The sequence below is a fragment of the Sorex fumeus genome, unplaced genomic scaffold (genome assembly GCF_029834395.1).
Source record: "Sorex fumeus unplaced genomic scaffold, SorFum_2.1 ptg000002l, whole genome shotgun sequence".
NCBI lineage: Eukaryota > Metazoa > Chordata > Mammalia > Eulipotyphla > Soricidae > Sorex > Sorex fumeus.
In genome coordinates, this window is record NW_026606059.1 from 45558842 (window position 1) to 45579695 (window position 20854).

The 20854-nt window shown below is 41.8% G+C and overlaps 1 protein-coding gene across 1 annotated transcript in view; it reads left to right on the forward strand.

Moving 5' to 3' along the window:
* The window catches only part of ZFAT (zinc finger and AT-hook domain containing), a 218125-nt gene that overhangs the window by 122199 nt on the left and 75072 nt on the right, over nucleotides 1–20854 (forward strand). The window contains exons 10-11 of the mRNA XM_056109685.1: nucleotides 465–638; nucleotides 14209–14297. Coding sequence (XP_055965660.1) covers nucleotides 465–638; nucleotides 14209–14297 — 263 coding nt within the window. The remainder of the gene's footprint in view (nucleotides 1–464; nucleotides 639–14208; nucleotides 14298–20854) is intronic.

A 20854-nucleotide genomic window follows, 5' to 3' on the forward strand; every position in this document is an offset into this window, starting at 1 on the left:
CTCTATTGCAAACCACAATACCCAAAAGGAGAGAGAGAACAAAAGGGAATGCCCTGCCACAGAGGCGGGGGGGGGGGGGGGGGAGGAGGGATTCTGAGATCATTGGTGGTGGAGAATGGGTACTGGTGGAGGGATGAGTAACCGATCATTGTATGACTGAAACACAAACACGAAAGTTTGTAAGTATGTAACAGTACCTCACGGTGATTCACTAATAAAAAATATAAAAAAAAATGTAGGAGCATGGAGCACCTGGCGGAATAGGCAGGAAGGGTGTCCCTGTTTGAAGGAAAAGTGTGGGTAGGAGGACAGCATGGGAACTTGTGCCCATTTTAGGAATAGGCTCACATGGTACTTTATTCCAAGTGAGCATGAATATGAAGATGATCTGTTTATCTATTTGTACGTCCCTTCTAATGCAGACGTATGATACAAATCTCTTTGTTTTTACCCTCTTCCGGTAGGTGTGAAGCCCTTCAAATGTTCTTTGTGTGAGTATGCCACTCGTAGCAAGAGTAACCTTAAGGCGCATATGAATCGTCACAGCACTGAGAAAACACACCTGTGTGACATGTGTGGCAAGAAATTTAAATCAAAAGGAACATTGAAAAGTCACAAGCTCCTCCACACGGCGGATGGTGAGTGCATGCCTCCAGAGGGAGTGTATCCCTCAGAGAATGTGGTTGGAAGCTGTTGGCATTCCAAGTTCAGCAAACCCTGTAGTTGTGCCTCCCTGCAGAGTCCAGTAGGCGGCTTTGAGATCTTCCAGTATGGGGAGGAGGGCAGCCAGGCCTTACCTGATGACACCTCACGGCCCCATGCACAACACGGACTAACATGGGCTAGCAGTCTGTGTGTTTATGTGTACATGAGGCTGTGTACATGCACAGGACACACACACACACACACTCACAGAGAGAGAGAGAGAGACAGAGAGAGAGAGACAGAGAGAGAGAGAGACAGAGGAATCAAACCTGGGTCGGCTGCGTGCAAAGCAAATGCTCTACCCACTATGCTATGGCTCTAGCCATTTATAGCCAACAATAAATTTTAAAATTCCATAATCAAATAGTTAAGAATACAGTGACAGTAAAGCAGTCATCCCCTGAGTAATGAAAACATTAAGTTATGTAATTATTCATGAATTCTACTCCTCCACAAACAACCAGTCTAGTGATGTTTCTCGACACAGCACTACATTATTCAATGAAATTCTTAGTAAAGTACTGCCAGTAATGAAAGCAGCTGTGCTCAAAGACATGCATTCAGGAATGTCCACTGGCCTGTAGAGGAGGGTTCAGAGGGCATGTATAGGGACCAAGAAAGGTTTTGTACCCTCATGTCTGGCTACTCGATCTGGACTGTACGCTGAAAGGCTTAAGAAGACAGAGCCTCAGTATAAATGGGAACATGGATTGGCTGTGGGACATGAGGGTTGGGTTCATGAAAATCATGGTATCACAGAGACACATTCTGCTGATTCTGCCTATCACTTCACTTGATTCTTTGAGCAGTTTAGCAGAGAAGGGAATTCATATGAGCAAAGCCATTACCAAAAGGTCCGCAGAGCACCACTAGGAATGATCCCTGAGCATGAGGCCAGTAAGCCTTGAGCTCTGCCGGGTGTGCCTCCCCAGTAAATTAAAATGAGGAGAGAGAGAGAGAGAGAGAGAGAGAAAGAGAGAGAGAGAGAGAGAGAGAGAGAGAGAGAGAGAGAGAGAGGTCTAAGCAGCAATTTAACATGTTGAAAGGGAAATCCTTACTGGCATTATAAAATCTCTTCCGACAAAGCATGAGGAATTTTACCTTGTTTTTCTTCATTATTATTTTTTTGACATTTGAGAGGATGGGATATTTGTAATGTCATGTCTTATTGAGAAGCAATCAACATTTGGGTAGAAGGAACATCATCTTCAGGTTGGGAAGAAGATGTGTTCCAAGGATGCCCTGGAAAGCAGCTTCCTTCCCTTGTTTTCTCATACTGCAAAGGAGGTGCATGAGACTTTACTGTTGCTGAGTCTTTTAGTTTGTTTTTTGTTATCCTAAGAGGCACTAAAGATATGGAATGATAAGTCCGACGTAATCAGTCTTTTCCAGGGTTGCTAGGATTTTGTTTCTGTTTTTGATATGGCTTTCTGCAGTTACATATTTTCCAAAGACCAGCTTAGTAAGTGAAGTACTGGTCATGGGCTGGTTGTTATAGCTTCTGAGTCTTGTCTGCTTGTTGAGGATCAGTTATGTACCTTTAAGTCATAGCCATTCTTTTCCTTTCTAATTAAAAAGTCTTTGAATAAGTCCAGCTACATCTGTTACCCATTCTTGTAGTACTCCTCTTTTATTCTACTGATTTCTAAAAGTTTTTTTATTTTTTCATTTCGGTACTTTGTCATATTGTTAAATTTTCCTCAACTTATTTGTTTTTACATTTTTAAAATAGTTTCTTTTAAAATAAAGAAGTTAAATAGTTAAACTTATTCTTTTTTTTATATTTTCTTTGTAATTCTCTATGTTAAATATGACTTCTCCACTTTAGGGGGAAATTCTTCTATTTTCTAAAAGTTTTAGTTTATAGTTTACAAATTATGAAAATTAATAATCTTGAATTTTTTGGTATATAGGTGAAGTTGTTGTATTTAAACAATTATAGATTAATATAATATATACAGTGAAAGAAATCTTATTTTTAAATGCTAGAATTCTCAAGATATTGAGCCTGAGATTTTGCTCTTTTTTTCTAGTTTATTGTAAGATACCATGTTTATAACTAATTTTTACCATCCACACCTATTGCTTTTTTCTCTTTCATGTATCTTAGTTTTTTGTCCTTTAATTTTCCTTTGGATCAATTTTGGAACTGTTTGGTCAGGTTCTGAGAAGTATCTTACCCTTCATGAAATAAGGACATTTTCTTCCTCAGGCATACCCCATCAGCCATTTAATCACATCTAAATAATGTGCTTTGATTTTGGGGGGGAATTACACTTATATTAGGATCTTGATTTCCTCTGATGAAGCTCTCAGAATGGGCTCTTTATTTAGAAGCAGACATTGTTTGAAGGCCTGCTGAAATTATTTGGTTTTAAGGATACTTTGTATCAGGAATGATTCAATATGTAGTTCCACAGAGAAACTCTGGATGGAGGGAGAGTGAGGGAGATGTACCTTTACCTTGGACGGTGAATTTGGTCAGATTATTTCTGAGCTTCAGTTTCCTTATCAATCAACTGGAGAGAGTTACCTCTCTCTACCATCTGTGAATCAGATTATAGAAGATGTACCTTTACTTTCCTGGACTTTCTGTTAATTGAATAGTGCAAAGCATGTAAAGTGCCTACCATGAAGTGGTTGGGAAATGGTAAGTTGTTTTTCCATCCTACTGATCAGTTATAATAAATCAAATGTATGTAAATTGAATATTTTAAAATATGATAGAGGAACTCACCATTAAATGAATCTTTGTGGGCATCTTTAATAAAGTGAAAAGAAATGGAGTAATTATTCTCTTCCTGTACCTGCTTGCAAATCCAATTTTTCACACATTTATTGGTTTCCTCAAAGTGATATATCTATTTTTCCTTTCCTTTTTCCCAAAGGAGCTTATTACTGTTCCTTAGGAGGGACAGGTCAGTTAAAAGGTTTGCCAATCAATATGCACATTGTTCTGTAAAGGGTTCAATTTAAACCCTTTGCATGTATGCCAACAGTATGCAAGAGTTCAGTGCAAAAGATCATTGTATAATTGAAACCCAAGCACAAAAATTTGTAAGTCTGCAGCTGTACCTCATGATGTCTCACTAATAAAAAAAAAATCATGGTCTAGCATATTTCCTTCTTTTTGACTTTAAAAAGGGTCTAGACATGATACGCGGTCTCGAGGTTCACGCATAATTCTTCTCACCCATAGCAGATGGGAAGGTTAAATAGTTCACTGCTTTTATGTTATGTAATCAAATGAGGATTCTCTAATCATGAAAAAAAGCTCTTTGAAGTTCAATGCTAATTCCTTTAGTTCTTCCTCTTCCCCCAACCCAGCCTGCCCTCTCATGCTTAAAGTTCACAAGTTTTCTGGTAAAAATTACAAAGAGGAATTATCCAAGATTCAAGCACTCTTATGTGTGTAGTAATTAGTGAAGTGGAAGTTTGGATGGAAGGAGTACTGTGGAAGAAGTACTATTTTTTTCCTTGCTCCTGCATTTTTTAATGGAGATTCCATGGCTGCACATTGCAATATTTCAGAGATAGGACTATGGAGTCGTTTTCTCTAGAGCCAAATCAGTCCAGGATAAATTAGCCCTATTCATCTCATGGACTCTTTACTTTTATAAACAGATATTCTAGGGACCAGAGAGATAATATAGCAGGTAAGGTGTTTGTCTTGTAGACATCAACCTGGGTTTGATTCTCGACACCCATATAGTCCCGTGAGCACTGCCAGGTGTGGCCCCCCAAACAAAAACAAAACAAACAAACAGAAACATAGACCTTAGAGCCGGGGAGGTTTCTCAGTGATAGAGTACTTGTCTTGCATGTATGAAGTCTTGAGTTTTGATCCTCAGCAATGCAAGCAAGTAAACAGCTTTTAAATGTGCATTTAGAACCTGGATGTTAGTAGAAAATGATACAAGAGCTCCCAGTTTAGTTGATGGCTTCAATGAGACTGATCTCTCCACAGTTTCCTTGTTCCTGTCCTTCCCCAGGAGTGCTATTTTATATGTGACCCTGTTGAAGGACCACTAGAAGCTATTTTATAAACCACAAGATGCAGTGGGACTGAATAATTAGTTTAGACTAATACCAGATTGAACTATTGCATAAGTCTTGGTTACTAAAACTGCAAGGGGGTAAAGAAATCTCATCTGAAAATACTTGGCATAGTGTTTGTAACTTTTATCTTCCTCTGGTGCCTTCTTGGCTTTTGTCTGGCTCTATGCCGCCTTCTGACTCTTTGCAAGTCTCATGCTGATCTTTCCCTCCTTGTATCAAAACTGATGCACTAATTACAGAGAATCATCAGTCTGTAAGTCTGCTGTTGCTTGAAGTTCAGCCTTTAAAGTACAGAGACTTCTTAAACTGTATTTATATTGCTGTAGCTATTTTGGTTCTGATTTGCTATTGCACAAATTACCACAGATGCCAGAGCTGTGAAGATGTGTGCTCTGCAAAATGCCTGCTGCAGAATGCTTGTTCTGTTTTCTTCAAGGTGCTTTCTCACATTCGGTGGCAAACCTCTGTGTGCCAGGCAACGTGGACAAAGTAATAAGGCAGAGTGGGTAAAAGTGTCAACTCTGGAGGGCAGAGTTGGAACTCCTGCCTATTCATTCTGGAACAAACACCACATCCCCCCATTTTTGTTAAGGATGCATTGGTTTTCTGTGCCTGCTGTAACAAACTACCACAAATACGGTGATTTAAAATAACTCAGAATGATGACAGCTCTGTGAGCCAGAAATCTAAACTCAGGAACTCTGGATTGGGACTATACCCCTTCTGAAACTATAGGGGAGAATCTGTTTTTTAAACCCTTCTAACTTCTACAGTTTCCTATGGCCTTTGGCTTACGAACCCCTCTTTCATCCTTCAAAGCGGAAGCATTGAATCTTTCCATCTCTTTCTGTCCCTTTGTTTCTGTATTCTGACTCTGGCCATCCTGTTCATCTTGTAGAAAGACTTGTGATTTCTTTGGACCCACCTGGTTAAGGCAGGATAGCTTGCTCTCTGAAGACTACTCTCCACCTGGTCTCATCTGCAAAGTTCCTTAGTCACAGAACTTAATATATAAAGGTTCTGGAGTTTTGGACTTGGATATTTGGGGGGAAGAGCATCATCATCCTGCCACAGTAGGACTATAAGGAGATTCACTGGGTTTGTGTTAATTATGTTGTTTCATTCTACGTGCTGGGCATATGTACCCATTCCACTAGGAATATACAAATGACATATATAAGTGTATTTCCCTTATATTCTCGGTGACACAAGCTAAGAATGAATATTCTTGGATATTAATCTGTCTCACCTTCATCATTTACAAAAGTTCACATTACTGTTCTCTCAGATCTTCTCTCATTAGGAAGGCAGAGTGAATAGTTAATATTTAAAAGGTATCTAGGCTGAAAAGGGTAAAAGTCAGTTTTGTGAAGAATTTACTTATGCAAAATACCACCTTTTTCAGTAAGTCTGGATAAACAGTCATAAGACATTTTCACTTTTCACGCCTCTAGATGCCTCTAGATATTATTACTAGTAACAGTTTAGATTTATGCAGATTTCCTCCTCTAAGTATATTACAGTGTTTGCAAGTTTGAGGTGCCACAGCAAGTTCAATTTGGCAGGAATGATTTAATTTAACAGGTATTTCAAACGCGTTACCTTCAACCAGAAGGAATTTTCCACTGCTGTCTTATTTGGGTTTTGATGGATTCCAAGTGCCAGAAGATGAAGGAGATTTTCTTTTTTTTTCATCTGAAGGTTGAAGAGTTTTCTACCATTTGGTCTCAGTTTTATATAGAACTCTTATTTAAAGTAACGGAGCAGCTAGAATTATCCTTAGGGAAACTCATCAAGCAGAGGAGGGTGTGAAATAAAGCAAGCTAGCATTCTCACCAGTTTTCTAGCCGCTGGTTCCCGAACTGGGGGGAGTAGCTTTCTTTGTCCTGGTGGGAGTTCACCACAGCTGCTAGCAGGTGAGGGGGTGCTGCTGCTCTGCTCCCCTCTGTTCAGGATAACATACTTCATGTGCACTGGGGCTTCAGCAGGGCCCCTCTCCCCCAGTTCCTACCTGCACACTCATCTTTCTAGAGTAGAAAGCAACTCAACAGGAGTGGCTTTCTCAGCACCATCTCATTTGGCTGTTCTCTCTTCGTCTCTAACCCAGGGCAGAGCAGGAAGGATTTCTGTTCTGCCTTCAGCTCTCCTTTCTTCAGGTCCCAGCCCCCCTCTGTCCTTACAGGACAGCCAGAATTACGTTCTCCTTGAGTAAGACTTGCAGGAATGACAAAGCCCATGATTACTGGGCTCCAGCCCCCATGCTTTTCTGTACTTGCTGGCGATGCTTGGAATTCAGCGTCAGTTCTGTCACAAGGTCCTGCCAGTGCTCCTGAGTTCCTGGCCTGCTGAGCTCCATCAGCAGCTTTCAGTGCAGTGCTGATTGGCAAGCTCCCATCAGACACCTGCTCAGAAAACTTGAAAAAACAGAGCAAGTTCTTGCAAGATTCTTCCACACCATTGGAAGGGTAAACTGAAGTAGTGGCGGTGACATTTCACCCCCTGCCCTCCCATAGTTGAATTAAAGTTGTACCAGATATTCACATATTTATTTTTCAACTTAAAAAAATTGTGTTTTAGGTAGCATGGTTGCAACAGGGTAAATGGTTATGGTTTTGATTATGTAAGGTTACTGTATCTTCACTACCAACTGATGGCACAGTTTTGAGGGAAGTAGGAGCTGGTAGTAAAGCACTGTTTCTCAAGCAAGCCACAATGTGTGCAGTGGAAATCTCCAACAAGCCTGGCACTCGCAAAAATGCTGACCTGCAAATCACGGGGCAAATAATGCGGACTGTGCCCTTTTCTGTCCATCTGCAACAGCACCCTACACGATCTGCAACCTGTCGAGCAGTCCTCAAGTTTACTCTTTGAATGTCGAATGCTTCTTTGCTTTCTGGAACTAACTGGATGTCAACTGGATGTCAATTCCAAAGCTCCTTTAGGCAAAGGTCATCTCTGTGTGTGGATTCATTCGTGTGTGTGTGTGTGTGTGTGTGTGTGTGTGTGTGTGTGTGTGTCCGCTAGCCACACATCCTCTTCTTATAATTAATGAGGACACACAGGGTACCCCTAAAGTCTGTTCTGTAGCACACGTGTGTGTGCATGCATGTGTGTGTGTGCATGCAGATGCGTGTGCACGTGCCTTTCCTTTTTAAAATTAAAGTATCATAAATGTACAAAACGTGCAGAATTGGAAAGGGTGCAGCACAGTGAATTGTCATGATGACAGCACAGCCTAGGACAAGGTACAGTACATTGTTGCAGCAGTCCAAAGTTCTCCTCACCCAACCTGCAGACCTTTCTTTATTTGGGGGTGGCCACTGCCTAATCCTATAGCATTAGGATTCCTTTCTGTGCATCTGCAACTAGATCTTACCTGCCTTTGAACTTTAGATACACTGGTTCATAGACTACATGCTCCTTTGTGTCTGGCTTCTTCCTCCAAAATTAGGTTTCTGAGGCTCATCTAGGTGGTTGGGATTTTGATCTTCAACATCCGGGCCTCTAGGTCAAGTTAGAATAATTTCCTAAGTAACCAAGATCTTTAAGTTCTGTTGGTTGTAGCCAGGAAGCCTTTGTTCCTGCAGTTAGATTTCACTGCAGTGTTTGGCCTGGAGTCTTTCCTTCAAAAGAGAAAGTGGCATGACTCAGCTTTAGTTTATCCTTCTTCTTGACAAGCCCTAGACCAGAATGACTTTCTGCTGTTTACAAGTTTAATCCTGCCTCTAAGGACTTAAGAGATGACGAGCTCCTAAAATAGTTTGCAGAATTTGGTCACTAATTCCCTGTGAACAATAAAGACAGATGTTCAGGAAGAGCACCCCTAAACCACTGTACAGCTTGTCAAGATTGGGGTGGAATGTTAAAAGAGTAAACTCTCGACCTTTCATGTTCAGGTTGCCACCGGTATTGTTTTAGGGCTGTGTGGAAAGACCTTTTTCTGGGCTCTGCATAACATCCTGGCTTTCAGAGACAGATGTTTATTATCTTGCATGCTTTTCTGTTATGCTGATAGCCTTAAAATAATAGTCACACGCAGTTCCTTCCTTGCATGTTTCAGATCCAGACAATATAAGTTCCAAGCTCAACTTGTGTCTCTTACCCAGCACAGGTTGGAGGTGGGTCTAGAGTGTAGGGCTACAGAACAGACTTTAGGGGTATCCTATGTGTCCTCATTGATTATGAGGAGAGGTTGTGTGGCTAGCGGACATCCCACGTAGGCTCCTATTACTCTCTACTAATAACTGTGTGCTTACTTCCAAGCATTGGACCATTAAATGAGAAATGTTCCATCCCTGTCTCCAAAGTATTCACTGCACAGCTCTGGTTCTGAACAGACCACGGAGAGATGAGCCTATGAGCTGCTTAGGTAATTAGGCACTTTGATCCAGCCATGGGCAGTACAAAAAACAACAAAAGCAAAACCCCAAAGTCCCTGCTGTTCTAAAACTAAGTGACTAATAGGATAGTAAAATGTATGGTATTTTGTGATTGAGTTAGGAACACTTGGCAAATATTCAGGAAATGAAAATACATAGATGAAACTGAGTATAAAATGATTCTGTGACAGAATGAGGAATGTTAAAGTTGAATCAGTTTGGGATTTGGGTCTGTCGTGCTAAAAGAGCAGACTTGAAGGAAATGATCCAGCAGAGCCTGGGAATAACAGTGACGCATCCCGGGGGCGGGGGAGGGGGTGGGGGTTGGGAACAGCAAGTATAAAGGCCTGGAGGTCCCTTAGACTTGCTGTGTGTTGGTCAGAGACACTGGGTCAGTAGGTGATGCCTGAGCCTGGAGACATGACAGGCATCTGGCCTTGGAGAGTCTGCCAGCTATTATGATGCTTTCAAGGTTTATTGCAGGTTTAAGGCCAGAGAGGTTGCTGAGGAGAATAAAGGAGGCTTTCTGTAAATTCTTGATATTGTAACTACTTTCTCTCTACAATAGTTTTGCAAACAATTTGTCCTGCTGCTTTTATTCTTTCTGCTAAGGTGTTTCATCTTAGGCTGAATTAATTGGAACCTATCTCTGAATTGCTCCAGAAAAAGAGCCCAGAGTCACACGACTTGAGGGGCTCTGCTATGGCTCTCCCAAGGGGTCTCTTGTGGGGTCACCTGAATGTATCCCCAGCTTTCCTTCCTTAGGGGTCTACTGTACTGACACTTTATGTCCAGGGTCTGAGGCCATCTCTGTCACAGGAAAGTCCCCACCCGGCGGGGACTACGTAGAATTGCTGCATTCTGAGACTCCCATTCTAATGAGCCACCAACCTTTGCTTGTAAGTGGAATTGATGTCTCCATTATAAGATGCCACCTTTGTTCCTTTGGGTGGAAATTATGTTTTGCCTTTGGGAGCTGAAAGGGTACTTCTTGTGGTTGTGAATGACAGGGTGGGGGAGAGGGAAAGCTTAGAGTTCAAATACTGGTTCTGCCACCTACCATTTCACAACTGGGCAGCTGTGTTGCTTGCCTTCCCAGGTACATGGTGGGTGAGGTTTTGATTTGGTTTTGGTTTGGGGGCCACTGGATGGCGCTTGGGGTCAGGCTTTTGCTCAGGGTTCTCTTCTGGCAGTTCTTGAGGTCTGAGGGGATCCCAGCAATACTCAAAGGACCATGTGGTGCTACAGGTCAAACCCAGGACTCCTTCCTGCATGCAGGCATGCAGTAGAGCATTCTTGAGCTATGTCCCCAGCCCATGACTATGTCTTCATATCTTTAGCACAACTGTTCATAGACAGTATCTCGGTAGTTAGAGCGAGCCAGCTATGTTGGGTGAAAAAAAATTAATTGTTTTAACAAAATTCAAATAGTTTCTTTCTTTTAATTATTTTTTCTTTTTGGTGGCAGTCATATGATTCACATCTAATTGCTATTCATCTGACAACTCTTTGAAAAGGTCATTCTAACCTCAAGTTCAGACCAAGTTCTTCACTCACTGTTCCCTGTAATTCTCAGGAATATCCTGATAGAAAACAATGGATAGTCTCAAAGCATTGCTCTTTTATGACTAATCATTAATCTGCATTGCATTATTTTAATTAAGCAGCAAAATATTATGTCAAGTTCTCTCCCAGGTCTCTTTGATTGGGGCTGTCAGTGGTTACTGAAAACATTTGTAATATTTATCACCCGGCCAATACCGAAGTCAGGGATAGCTTTTAGGAGCTGCCTTCTTTTCTTTTCTCCTGAAGAACCTTGGGTATATAGCAGTACATAAAATGTTGATGAGAATATTCTGTGAATTCATTTCAGTGCTTCCTTTGCTCTTCGATCCAAGCTATTGGTAATGCATGACAAAATACTTAATCAATTTGGAAGATGGTTCTATCAGATTCCACTCCTGTTTTGGTACTTGAGAATCCAGTACTGTTTGGCTCAGTTGGCCTGGTATATTAATGATATATTTGCACAAGTCACTGGCCAGTGGAGAAATATTGACAACAGAGATTATTTTGAAGATACATCAAATATGTGATCTGTGTGCAAAAGGGTAATACTGTGCTAAGAAAAGAAATGGCTTTGTTTTTCTTTTTGTTTTGTTTTTTGGGCCATCCCTGGAGATGTCACGGTCACGGTCCTCCCGTTGTTCATCGATTTGCTCAAGCGGGCCCAGTAATGTCTCCATCATGAGACTTGTTGTTACTGTGTTTGGCATATCGAATACGTCGCGGGTAGCTTGCCAGGCTCTGCCGTGCGGGCGAGATCCTCTCAGTAGCTTGCCGGGCTCTCCAAGAGGGGCGGAGGAATCGAACTCATGTTGGCCACTTGTAAGGCAAACGCCCTACCGCTGTGCTCCAGCCCTGGAGATGCACCAAGTGTAATCTTGGCTCTGTGCTCAAGGATCACTGTTGGTCCCTGACAGTGCTGGGGGACCATACACAATGTCAGGGATTGAGTTAAGGTAAGTCAAGGACCTTAATTTCTACTATATCGTTGCCAACTCCACCACCCCCAAAAAAGAGTTTTAATTGTTCTGGCTATGAATTGCCTAGCTTACGGGCGTTTGCCTTGCACTCGACCAACCCAGGTTCGATTCCTCTGTTCCTCTCGGAGAGCCCAGCAAGCTACCGAGAGTATCCCACCCACACGGCAGAGCCTGGCAAGCTCCCTGTGGCATATTCAATATGCCAAAAGCAGTAACAAGAAGTCTCACAATGGAGACATTACTGGTGCCCGCTCGAGCAGATTGATGAACAACAGGACAGCAGTACTACATTGCTACAATTGTTTGGACTTAAAAAGTCCTGAATCAGGAGACTATTTCTCTTGAATGATTGGTACACATACAGTGTTGGTATGTTTCTGCTATTTTCCACTTTTGTTGCTCCTATGGAAGCTATAATCTGTGTAGATGAAAAATTCCTTTTTGTTCTTTGAACAGTTCTTTTTAATAAAATGCAAAGTATATTCAATATATTTCCCATGCACTTGGATGCTGAGGGTGCTAGAGAAGTCAGATAGAGCTTCAGTTCTATTCTGCAATAGGTGTCATTGGTGGGCTGTGAAGAAAGGGTAGTGGAGGAGAGTTTGTGTTTCAGACAATCTGAATAAAGAAGGGGACTTCAGAATGTATGGGCATGTAGTTGACAGATGATGGGTTGATAAACATGGGTGTTGGATGGATGGAAGGTTTATTTTTTAAAGACAAGAAAGCCAGTGGTGTTCAGCTTTGTTCACAGAGAAGGGTCTAAAGCACATGGAAATAGTAGAAATAGAGATGGGAATCTTTAGATGAAATCAGGTGCTGAAAAAAAGATGAGGTGAGTGATGTCAGAGCACGGGATGTTGGAGAAGGCTAATCAGGTCTATGACTTGAAGACCGGAAAGGTGAGGACTGAACTGAGAAGGTTGAAGATGGAACGCATTGGGTGAATAAAAATTTATTTTAGGACATTTGGGGCAGCAAAGTAGTTTGCTCTGTCACATAGATCACTGGGTATTTAATCAGGTTCAGAAAAGGATTCGAGTGGAAGATGGGGTTTTTCCGTCAAAACATTGCAAAAGCCAGGAGGTGACTGCTCTAAACAAGACATCTTGCAAAAGGAGAAAGGGGGTTTGCAGAGAAACATTGAGAGCATCTGGGGAAAATTCCTTGAGAATTTTTAAAATGACAAGTCAGAGAGGCCTAGGGAGGTGGCAGTGCTGTGGGTTCAGAGGAGCAGAGGATTTCCAGAGCATGGACTTTGTAGGCAGATCTACAGGACAGAGACTAGTAAGAACTGAGGTCACCATTGACTTGGAGTCCTGGTCTTCATTGGCTTCTTTGTTGAGAATGATTTTCAGATGAGTCAACCAGTTCTCAATGGTTTTATGGGCACTCAGAGGGGAAATTGGAACATTATGCCACTTTTTCACCCAGTTTGTCTGGGAGGGAGTGAGAGGACCTCAGAAAAATCATTTCTGGCTATGGTGATGTGGCCTTGGTCCCCTGAGGAGGCTTCTACCTTTGAAACTGTTTGATGCTGACCCATAAGAACTAGGTCATGTTTATATTTGGTTAAACATGTTTATATTGTTAACATTTTATTGCTATAGTTCAGGATTGAAAAAAATATACCAGGTCCTTTATATCATCAATGTTTTAGCATGTTTAACATGATTTTAATATTATTGTTATTATTATTTTGGTTTGGAAGTCATACCCATCAGTGCTCAGGCTTACACTTGGCTCTGTAGTCAGATATTACTCCTGGCAGGACTTGGGGAACCATATAGAGTGCCAGGGAATAAAACCAGATTGGCCATGTGCAAGGCAAGCACCCGCCTTGCTGTACTGTCTCTCTGCCTCCTTATTACTGAGTACTTAAGTAATACTAAAGCATCAACCCTCTAAAAGAGCAATGCAGAACATTACTCTGTGATTTTCTTTTTATGTTGTAGATTGGCATTTGCCCTCCAATCTGCTCTGTTCACTCCTACTAGAGTTAAGCATTCCAAAACACATTCCAAATCTTGCTCCCCTATTCCCTGTATGTTATTCTGCAGACTCTCCTGGCTCATAGTATGGGATCCACACATCTTAGTGAAATGGTACAGGCCCTGGGTGTTGTGGCCTCAATCTCTCCTGGGTCAACCCTTAACATCATACTTAGTCCTGAAAGAAAGCTCCATGTGCCCCTCTACCTTCTGACCACTCTGGGGTCTGTGCTCTCACCATTGTACACTCCCTTCCCCCAAAGACTATTTCTTCTAATCCCTTTGTCCTTTCGGAGCCTCAAGTGGTATTCCTTGGAGACTTCCCCAGGCAGACTGGGCTGCCATCTCCCCCCTTCATGGCAGTTCCCTTCCCTTTCATTGGCTGTAGACTAACATGTTGCCTCTGTGCTGAGATTCTCGACCCCGCACAGCAAAGAACATTTTTGTTCCAGCTCCGTGACTGGTGCTGGAGTCATAGGCACAGTCCAGGAACCTGCTGGTGCTCACCGTGTCCTTACTTCTCCGCAGGGAAGCAGTTTAAGTGCACAGTGTGCGACTATACGGCAGCCCAGAAGCCCCAGCTGCTGCGGCACATGGAGCAGCACGCCTCCTTCAAGGTAAGTGCCACAGATGGAATGGGTAGACAAGCCACACACATGTCACAAGTCCTAAAGAAGACGGAGAGAACAGCCTTGGCCCATGTAGGGTGATCTGCAAGGGTCGTCCTGCTCAGACTGGAACAGGTGGAGTCTAAGGCATAGCTCAGTTCATGGCACACCCCAGCCTTCCAGAAGCACACGTTTCTCTGTATTTGGAAAGCAGATACAAGGCTGCAGCAATATTTTATTGCTCTTGCTATAAGATACCTGAGTGATTTAATGGAAGAATATGAGCTTTGGGGACAGGATGTATGATCCTGGATTGCCATAGGTCAGACACTTGATACTGCAATGCAAGCTGAGGTTAGTGCTCAAGCAGTACCCACTGTTGTGTTCTCCAGAGAATAAGACCTGAGATGGTCATCCCTGAACTCCTATTTTAATACTCCTAGTTGGTATATTTTTAATGGACTTGATAAATGTCACTTGGCTGTCTCTTATGTTAGATATAGTAGGCCTCATTGGCAGCAAGAGTTATGGTCCAGTGAATTTGTTCAGTAAGCCATTCTGTTCAGCATTCTTCAACTTGACCCTTAAAATGGATGATTCAGACGTGTGGGGGGAAAAAAAAACTTGATGCTCTAAATGTTTGCTGAAATTGTGTTTACTGATAACTCCCAGGGAATGACAGAAAGTGGAAATGATTATGGGTGGCCGCACGCAGAGGTGGCATTATTGGGCCCTGTGCCCACACTGTACCAGGAGCCTCCCGCCCATCAACTCTGACCTTTCCACAGTGGCATTGTCTTATCTGACAAGTGAAGACCCTGTACCTCAGAGTAGTTAACAAATCACCTTTTTCATGTCCATGTCCACAAATTACAGTGGCTATTTTAATGTTTGTTTGTTTTCTGTTTTAACCTCTGGGCCACACCAGTGGTGCTTACGGCTTATTTCTGGCTCCATGATCAGGCTTAGGTCACCTAATGCATCTGATACGCAGTGTCAGATGGAACCTGGGTCACCTGCATGCAAGCAAACGTCCACCCACTTTATTATCTCTCCAGCCCTACTCATTTTGTTCTTTTTTTATTTTATAAGGTAGTTCACAATATTTGATCACATCTAATATTCAAATACCAATCCCACCACCATTACACCTTCCCACCACTTCCAGGACGTTTCCATCCCAAGCCCCTATCCCTGTCCCAAAGCACAAGTGAAATAACATATTTTGTATTGTTTGTTATGAAAAACCGCTGAAAATGCTACAAAAATGTATTCATAGATAAACAGTGTGAAGATTGGTCTATTTTGGCAGTGGCCACTCAGACATTCTTTAGGACATCACTAACATGTTGTTAAAGATTGAGTGATGTGGGGCTGGAGCACAGTGGGTAGATCGTTTGCCTTACACATCGCTGACCCGGGTTTGATTCCCAGTATCCTATATGGTCCCCTGAGCACTGCCAGGAGTAATTCCAGACTGCAATGCCCTGAGCAATGCTGGGTGTGACCCAAAAAGAAAAAAAAAGATTGATTTGAGCTTTCATATATATATATATATATATATATATATATATATATATCTGAAAATATGTATATATGCATGTGTGTGTGTGTGTGTGTGTGTGTGTATTTCCCTCTATGATTGGTTGCCTACTATTTGAACCCCATCAAATGTGGTACGGTAATCTTGGAGAATGGATAGGGAGTGTCTTATGATGTGTCATTCATGGCCGTGCGGTACAGGAATACGTTCACTTGTGTCTGAGGCTCAGCCCGAGCATGACAGCGGTTGGGTTCTGGAGGTTTTCAGCTTCCGGGGCTGGGTCTCTTGGGGCGGGGAGGGTTCTCACCCGCCCCCCCTCTAGGGCGCTGGAGTGAAACAACCTCGCCAGGGGTTCAGGTGGCATCAGCCCTGATCATTTGAATGTTGATCAGCCTGAGTTCACCATCCTGAAGGTAATAAGAGTGCTTCCCCTCCCCCCACACCTTCCTTATTCACAACTCCTCTAAAGCTCAAGACAGTCCTGTGAGAGATAGATTGTCAATGCTCTCTCCATTTGCAGTTAAGAAAATAAGTGTCTCAGAGCTGATGAAGAGCACATGTGCTTTATGTATCTATAGGAAGTGGGGAGCCAGAACTTAACTTTCTTTAAGACCTAGACTTAGCTTTTCTCCTGACTCATTCTCAGTGACCTGCTATGGGTAGACAGGAAGAAACTGCAGAACCAAGACTGTGCATCTCTGTGACTCAGCAAAGCAGATCTAACATCTCCGCTCACCTAAGTTTTGTAGGGAAGAGCCACATGTCAGCTGGTGGGACTATCCTGGTATCTTAACTGAACACTTGTCCACTTTAGGCATAATCAGAACCAAGAGCTGTAGCTCTTATTCCATGTCTTGTAGATGTGAGTCTTTGAGCCACTCTAGATTTCCTCAGCTTAGGACAATGATGGTACTGGAGGACAGAGAGCTAAAGAGATCTGCCCTTATAGATGTGAACGTTAGATCTAAGCAGTTACTGCTTTTCTTGCTATTCCAGAAACAGAAGTGGGCTTTTCATTCATTCCTTGGTTTTCAGTATGGAATGTTTTCCCTCCCTACCCAGACTCAATTGGGCTGGAGCAATAGCACAGCAGTAGGGCATTTGCCTTGTGCGCAGCTGGCCCAGCCAAGCTGGGTTTGATTTCTCCGCCCCTCTCGGAGAGACCGGCAAGCTACTGAGAGTATCTCGCCCGCAGGACAAAGGCTGGCAAGCTACCCATGATGTTTTCATTATGCCAGACACAATAACAACAAGTCTCACGATGGAGACGTTATTGGGCCCACTCGAGCAAATCTATGAACAACGGGAGGACAGTGCTACAGTGCTACCCTGACTCAATTGAGCAATCTACCCTGCAGTCCTCATTGTTTTCCTTTATCCTTTTATTTTAAATTTCTGAAACTTAGTTTAATGTAAGTAGAACATTTTGGGAAAGGTTTGAATTAGGTGGCATTCTTATATGTAGTTTTCTGCCATCACACAGTTGCCTCTTCCTGTGGGACCATGGCGGCTGCTGAAACTGTTGCTGGATTTTGTAACTCCCACATGCTCCTTGTGATTTTAGACCTGTTCTTTACTAATCAGATGCTGCATCTCCCACGCTGCAGGTTAGGGTTCTCTTCGTGTACCTTTTAGTACTAATTTAAGTATTGTTTTTCCTTTGTTGAAACTGACAGAGCAAAAGAAAATTGACTCTTGCCAATCATCCTCTTCCTATATTGATTTTCTTGCTATTCCCTGCCTTCTTTGCCGACCCCAGGTTGGCTGTTTCTGTTCTAACCAGTTTCCTCCCCCCAAGTTAGTAGCTTTCAACAACTTAATTTTATTGTTTTATAGCTCTGATATTCAAAATTTTAGTGTAGGTGATGGCAGGGCTTTCTTTCCTTCCATAGGCTCTAGGAGAACATCCATCCCCTTGTCTTGTTCTTCCTTCCTGTGAGCATTTCACGGGACATGTCCCCTTCCTCCATCTTCAAAGCCAGCAACCCAATACCCACCTTCACATCTCATTCTCTGACTCTTCTCTTCTGTCTCCCTCTAATATGGGAGATAACCCAGGCTAGTGTAATATCTTAAGGCCAGATGATTGACAAGCTTAATTACATTGGTCCTCATTTCCTTTTTGCCATTTCCCAGGATTAAAATAGACATGGGCATCTTTGGGTGGGTGTTCCTCTCTCTGCCTGCTGTATTTCCCTGAGCTTTTTTTTTTTTTTCCACATTTACCCCATGGTAGAGAATTTTTATCAAAATCAGGAAATACATAGTGTGCATCCTCTCACACTCCGTTTTTATATCAGCAACAAATATTACTAAGAAATCAGGCCTCCCTGTTTCACCAGTCCGAGATAAGGCCTCAAAATCTATGGGCAGACATCCCTAATCTAGTGCAATCTTGGCCTGCAAGATGAAACCAATTTCCTTTTCTAGATCGAGATACATAATTTACAATATATAATTTGTGTTGAGAAACACTGTAATAAGGGCAGGCTCCTGTATTGACATTTTAAATTACTTTGTTTTATTTATGTATGTATTTTAAAATAAAGTTAAGATGTTTTCTCTAAAAAAGATTTGAAAAATGTTTCTTGGTCTCTTTCCTTGTAGAATTTTTACATACATTATTTTTTAAACGTGATTGAAGTCTTACTGTAAATGAGTTTTTTTGGATGAAGATTAAAATGTGTTTTCTACTGTATTGCTGATAAAGCTCTATTGGAGAATGTGGCTCAGATAAGTTGCCAGGTGGTTTGCTAGGAATGCTTCCCTTATAAATTAGAATAAACTCTCAGTCAACGGCTGAACAGGATTATTAATATTGTCTTTTTATTTATTATCAGTTAAAGGCATTTTCTCAATCCTTAAAAGATAAACTACTTTCAATGAATGCTCAAAAAGAAGAGTGTAATAGTTTAATTAACCATTCCCCTTTTCTTATAATCGGATAATTTGGTGTTGCCAGATTTTGCTGTTACAAGTAACCCTACACTGGGGCTTCTTCATGTTGAAAATGCTTCAGTGTTATTTTAAAATCGAAGGGCCAGTGTAATAATGGGTAAAGCCCATCAAATCACTGAGAATTCAACGTTAGAGAAAGTGTTCCGTGCTTTTTTTTTCTTTTGTAACTGTAATTAGAATGTACTTTCTAGGATGGGATCGCCATTGTCAGTTTTACATATGGCCAGAAAAATAAACTTGGGTAAGATGAAGTCCTGCTGAGTCAGGAGTCTCTATACAAATTAGACTATTCGTGCAGTCTGGGTTTTCAACTCTGCTTTCTTGCAAATAAACAAACAACCCACACTCATTCTGAAAGGAGACATGATTGCCTTGTGGTGTTTCCTCTCTCTTACTCCTGGATAGGCGACACCTCTGTTGATAGAAGTGTTTTCAAATCTACACACAGCTCTGTCAGTAGCAGTGTTCTCAGTTATATAGTTATATGGTTGATTCAGCATCTCCTTGCACATGAATTCAACCTGGTTTTAATATTTTTTCCAGTTGATTAGTTTTGGTTTTTTTTGTTTGTTTTTTTTTGTTTTTTTGTTTTTTACTAGTGAGACACCATGAGGTACAGTTGTAGACTTACAAATTTTGTGCTTGGGTTTCGATTATACAATGATCAAATACCTATCCCTCCACCAGTGCCTATTTCCCACCATCACGGATCCCAGTATCCCTCCTGCCCCCCATCCTCCCCATCCCACCCTGCCTCTGTGGCAGGGGGAGAAGCATGCTGAAAGTAGACTATGGACCAAACATGATTGCCACTCAGTGCCTCTTTTGCAAACCACAACACCCAAAAGGAGAGGGAGAACCTGGTTTTAATTTTAAGAAGCTATCTTGAAATAAGTTTAGGCTTAGAAAAGATCTTAAAGAGTTCCTTTGTACTTATTGTCACTTTTACCTAATAAAAACATTTTACCTAACCGTAATTAATATATTTATCAATACTGGGAAATTGATTTTGATTCATGTGTATAAATTAAACTGTAAACTTTGCTTGAATTTTGCCACTCTTCTCTCTCTCTCCCAGCTCCCCTCCCTGATTTCTTTCAGTTAATAAACTTTTAAGATGTAGTTTCAGGTTCACTTAAAAATTGGGAGGAAGCTGGAAACGGTTGAGTTCCTCTGTATATTGCCTCTCCTATTCCCGTGTATAGCCTCCCCAACTTCCAACATCCTGAAAACAGAATAGCATGTCATTGATGAGCCTAAAGTGATGCACCGTCTCCTAGAAGCCTTAATCTCATCAAAATATACATTCTGTGGATTTCCACAAATACATATGATAGTGTGTATTTATGTTTATAATATCATACAGAGTAGTTTTACCACCCTAAAAATGCCCTGTGTTCTGCCTAGTCTTCTTCTTTCCATCCCGATCCCAGGAAACCAGTGATTTTTTGGTTTTCTTTTTTACTTTTACCTTTCTAAGTTGTCACATAGAATCACACAAAAACTCATCCTTTCAAGTTGTCATTTTTCCATTCACTGATCTGTTTGTGTGGGTATTATTATGCTTGACTTGATATCTTTTTTCCTTTTAATGTATATTATTTGTATATATTATGCATTTTTACATAGTATATATCTTATGTATATTAAGCAATAAATTCATAACTGGGCCCGCTCGAGCAAATTGATGATCAACGGGAGGGTCTTTACTTTACTTTTACGTAATATATATGTGCTTTATGCCACACAGTGATTAGGGGCCACTCCAGGTTCTGTGCTCAGGAGTGACCACTGATGGTGCTCAGGGGATCATAAACAGTGTTGAGGATTTGAGCCTGGGTCCCCCACATGCAAGACAAGTACCTAACCTAGATTGTATTTCTCTGGCCCCTGGGTTCTTCTTTTGTTGGGTGTGGGGGGTAGGGGTGGGTGTTGGGCCACACCCTGTGATGTTCAGGGACTACTCCTGTCGCTGTGCTCAGGATTTGCTTCTGGCAGCGTTTGGGGGCAGGAGATGCTGGGTATGCAAGGCAAGTGCCCTACCTGCTGTACCATTTCTCCAGCC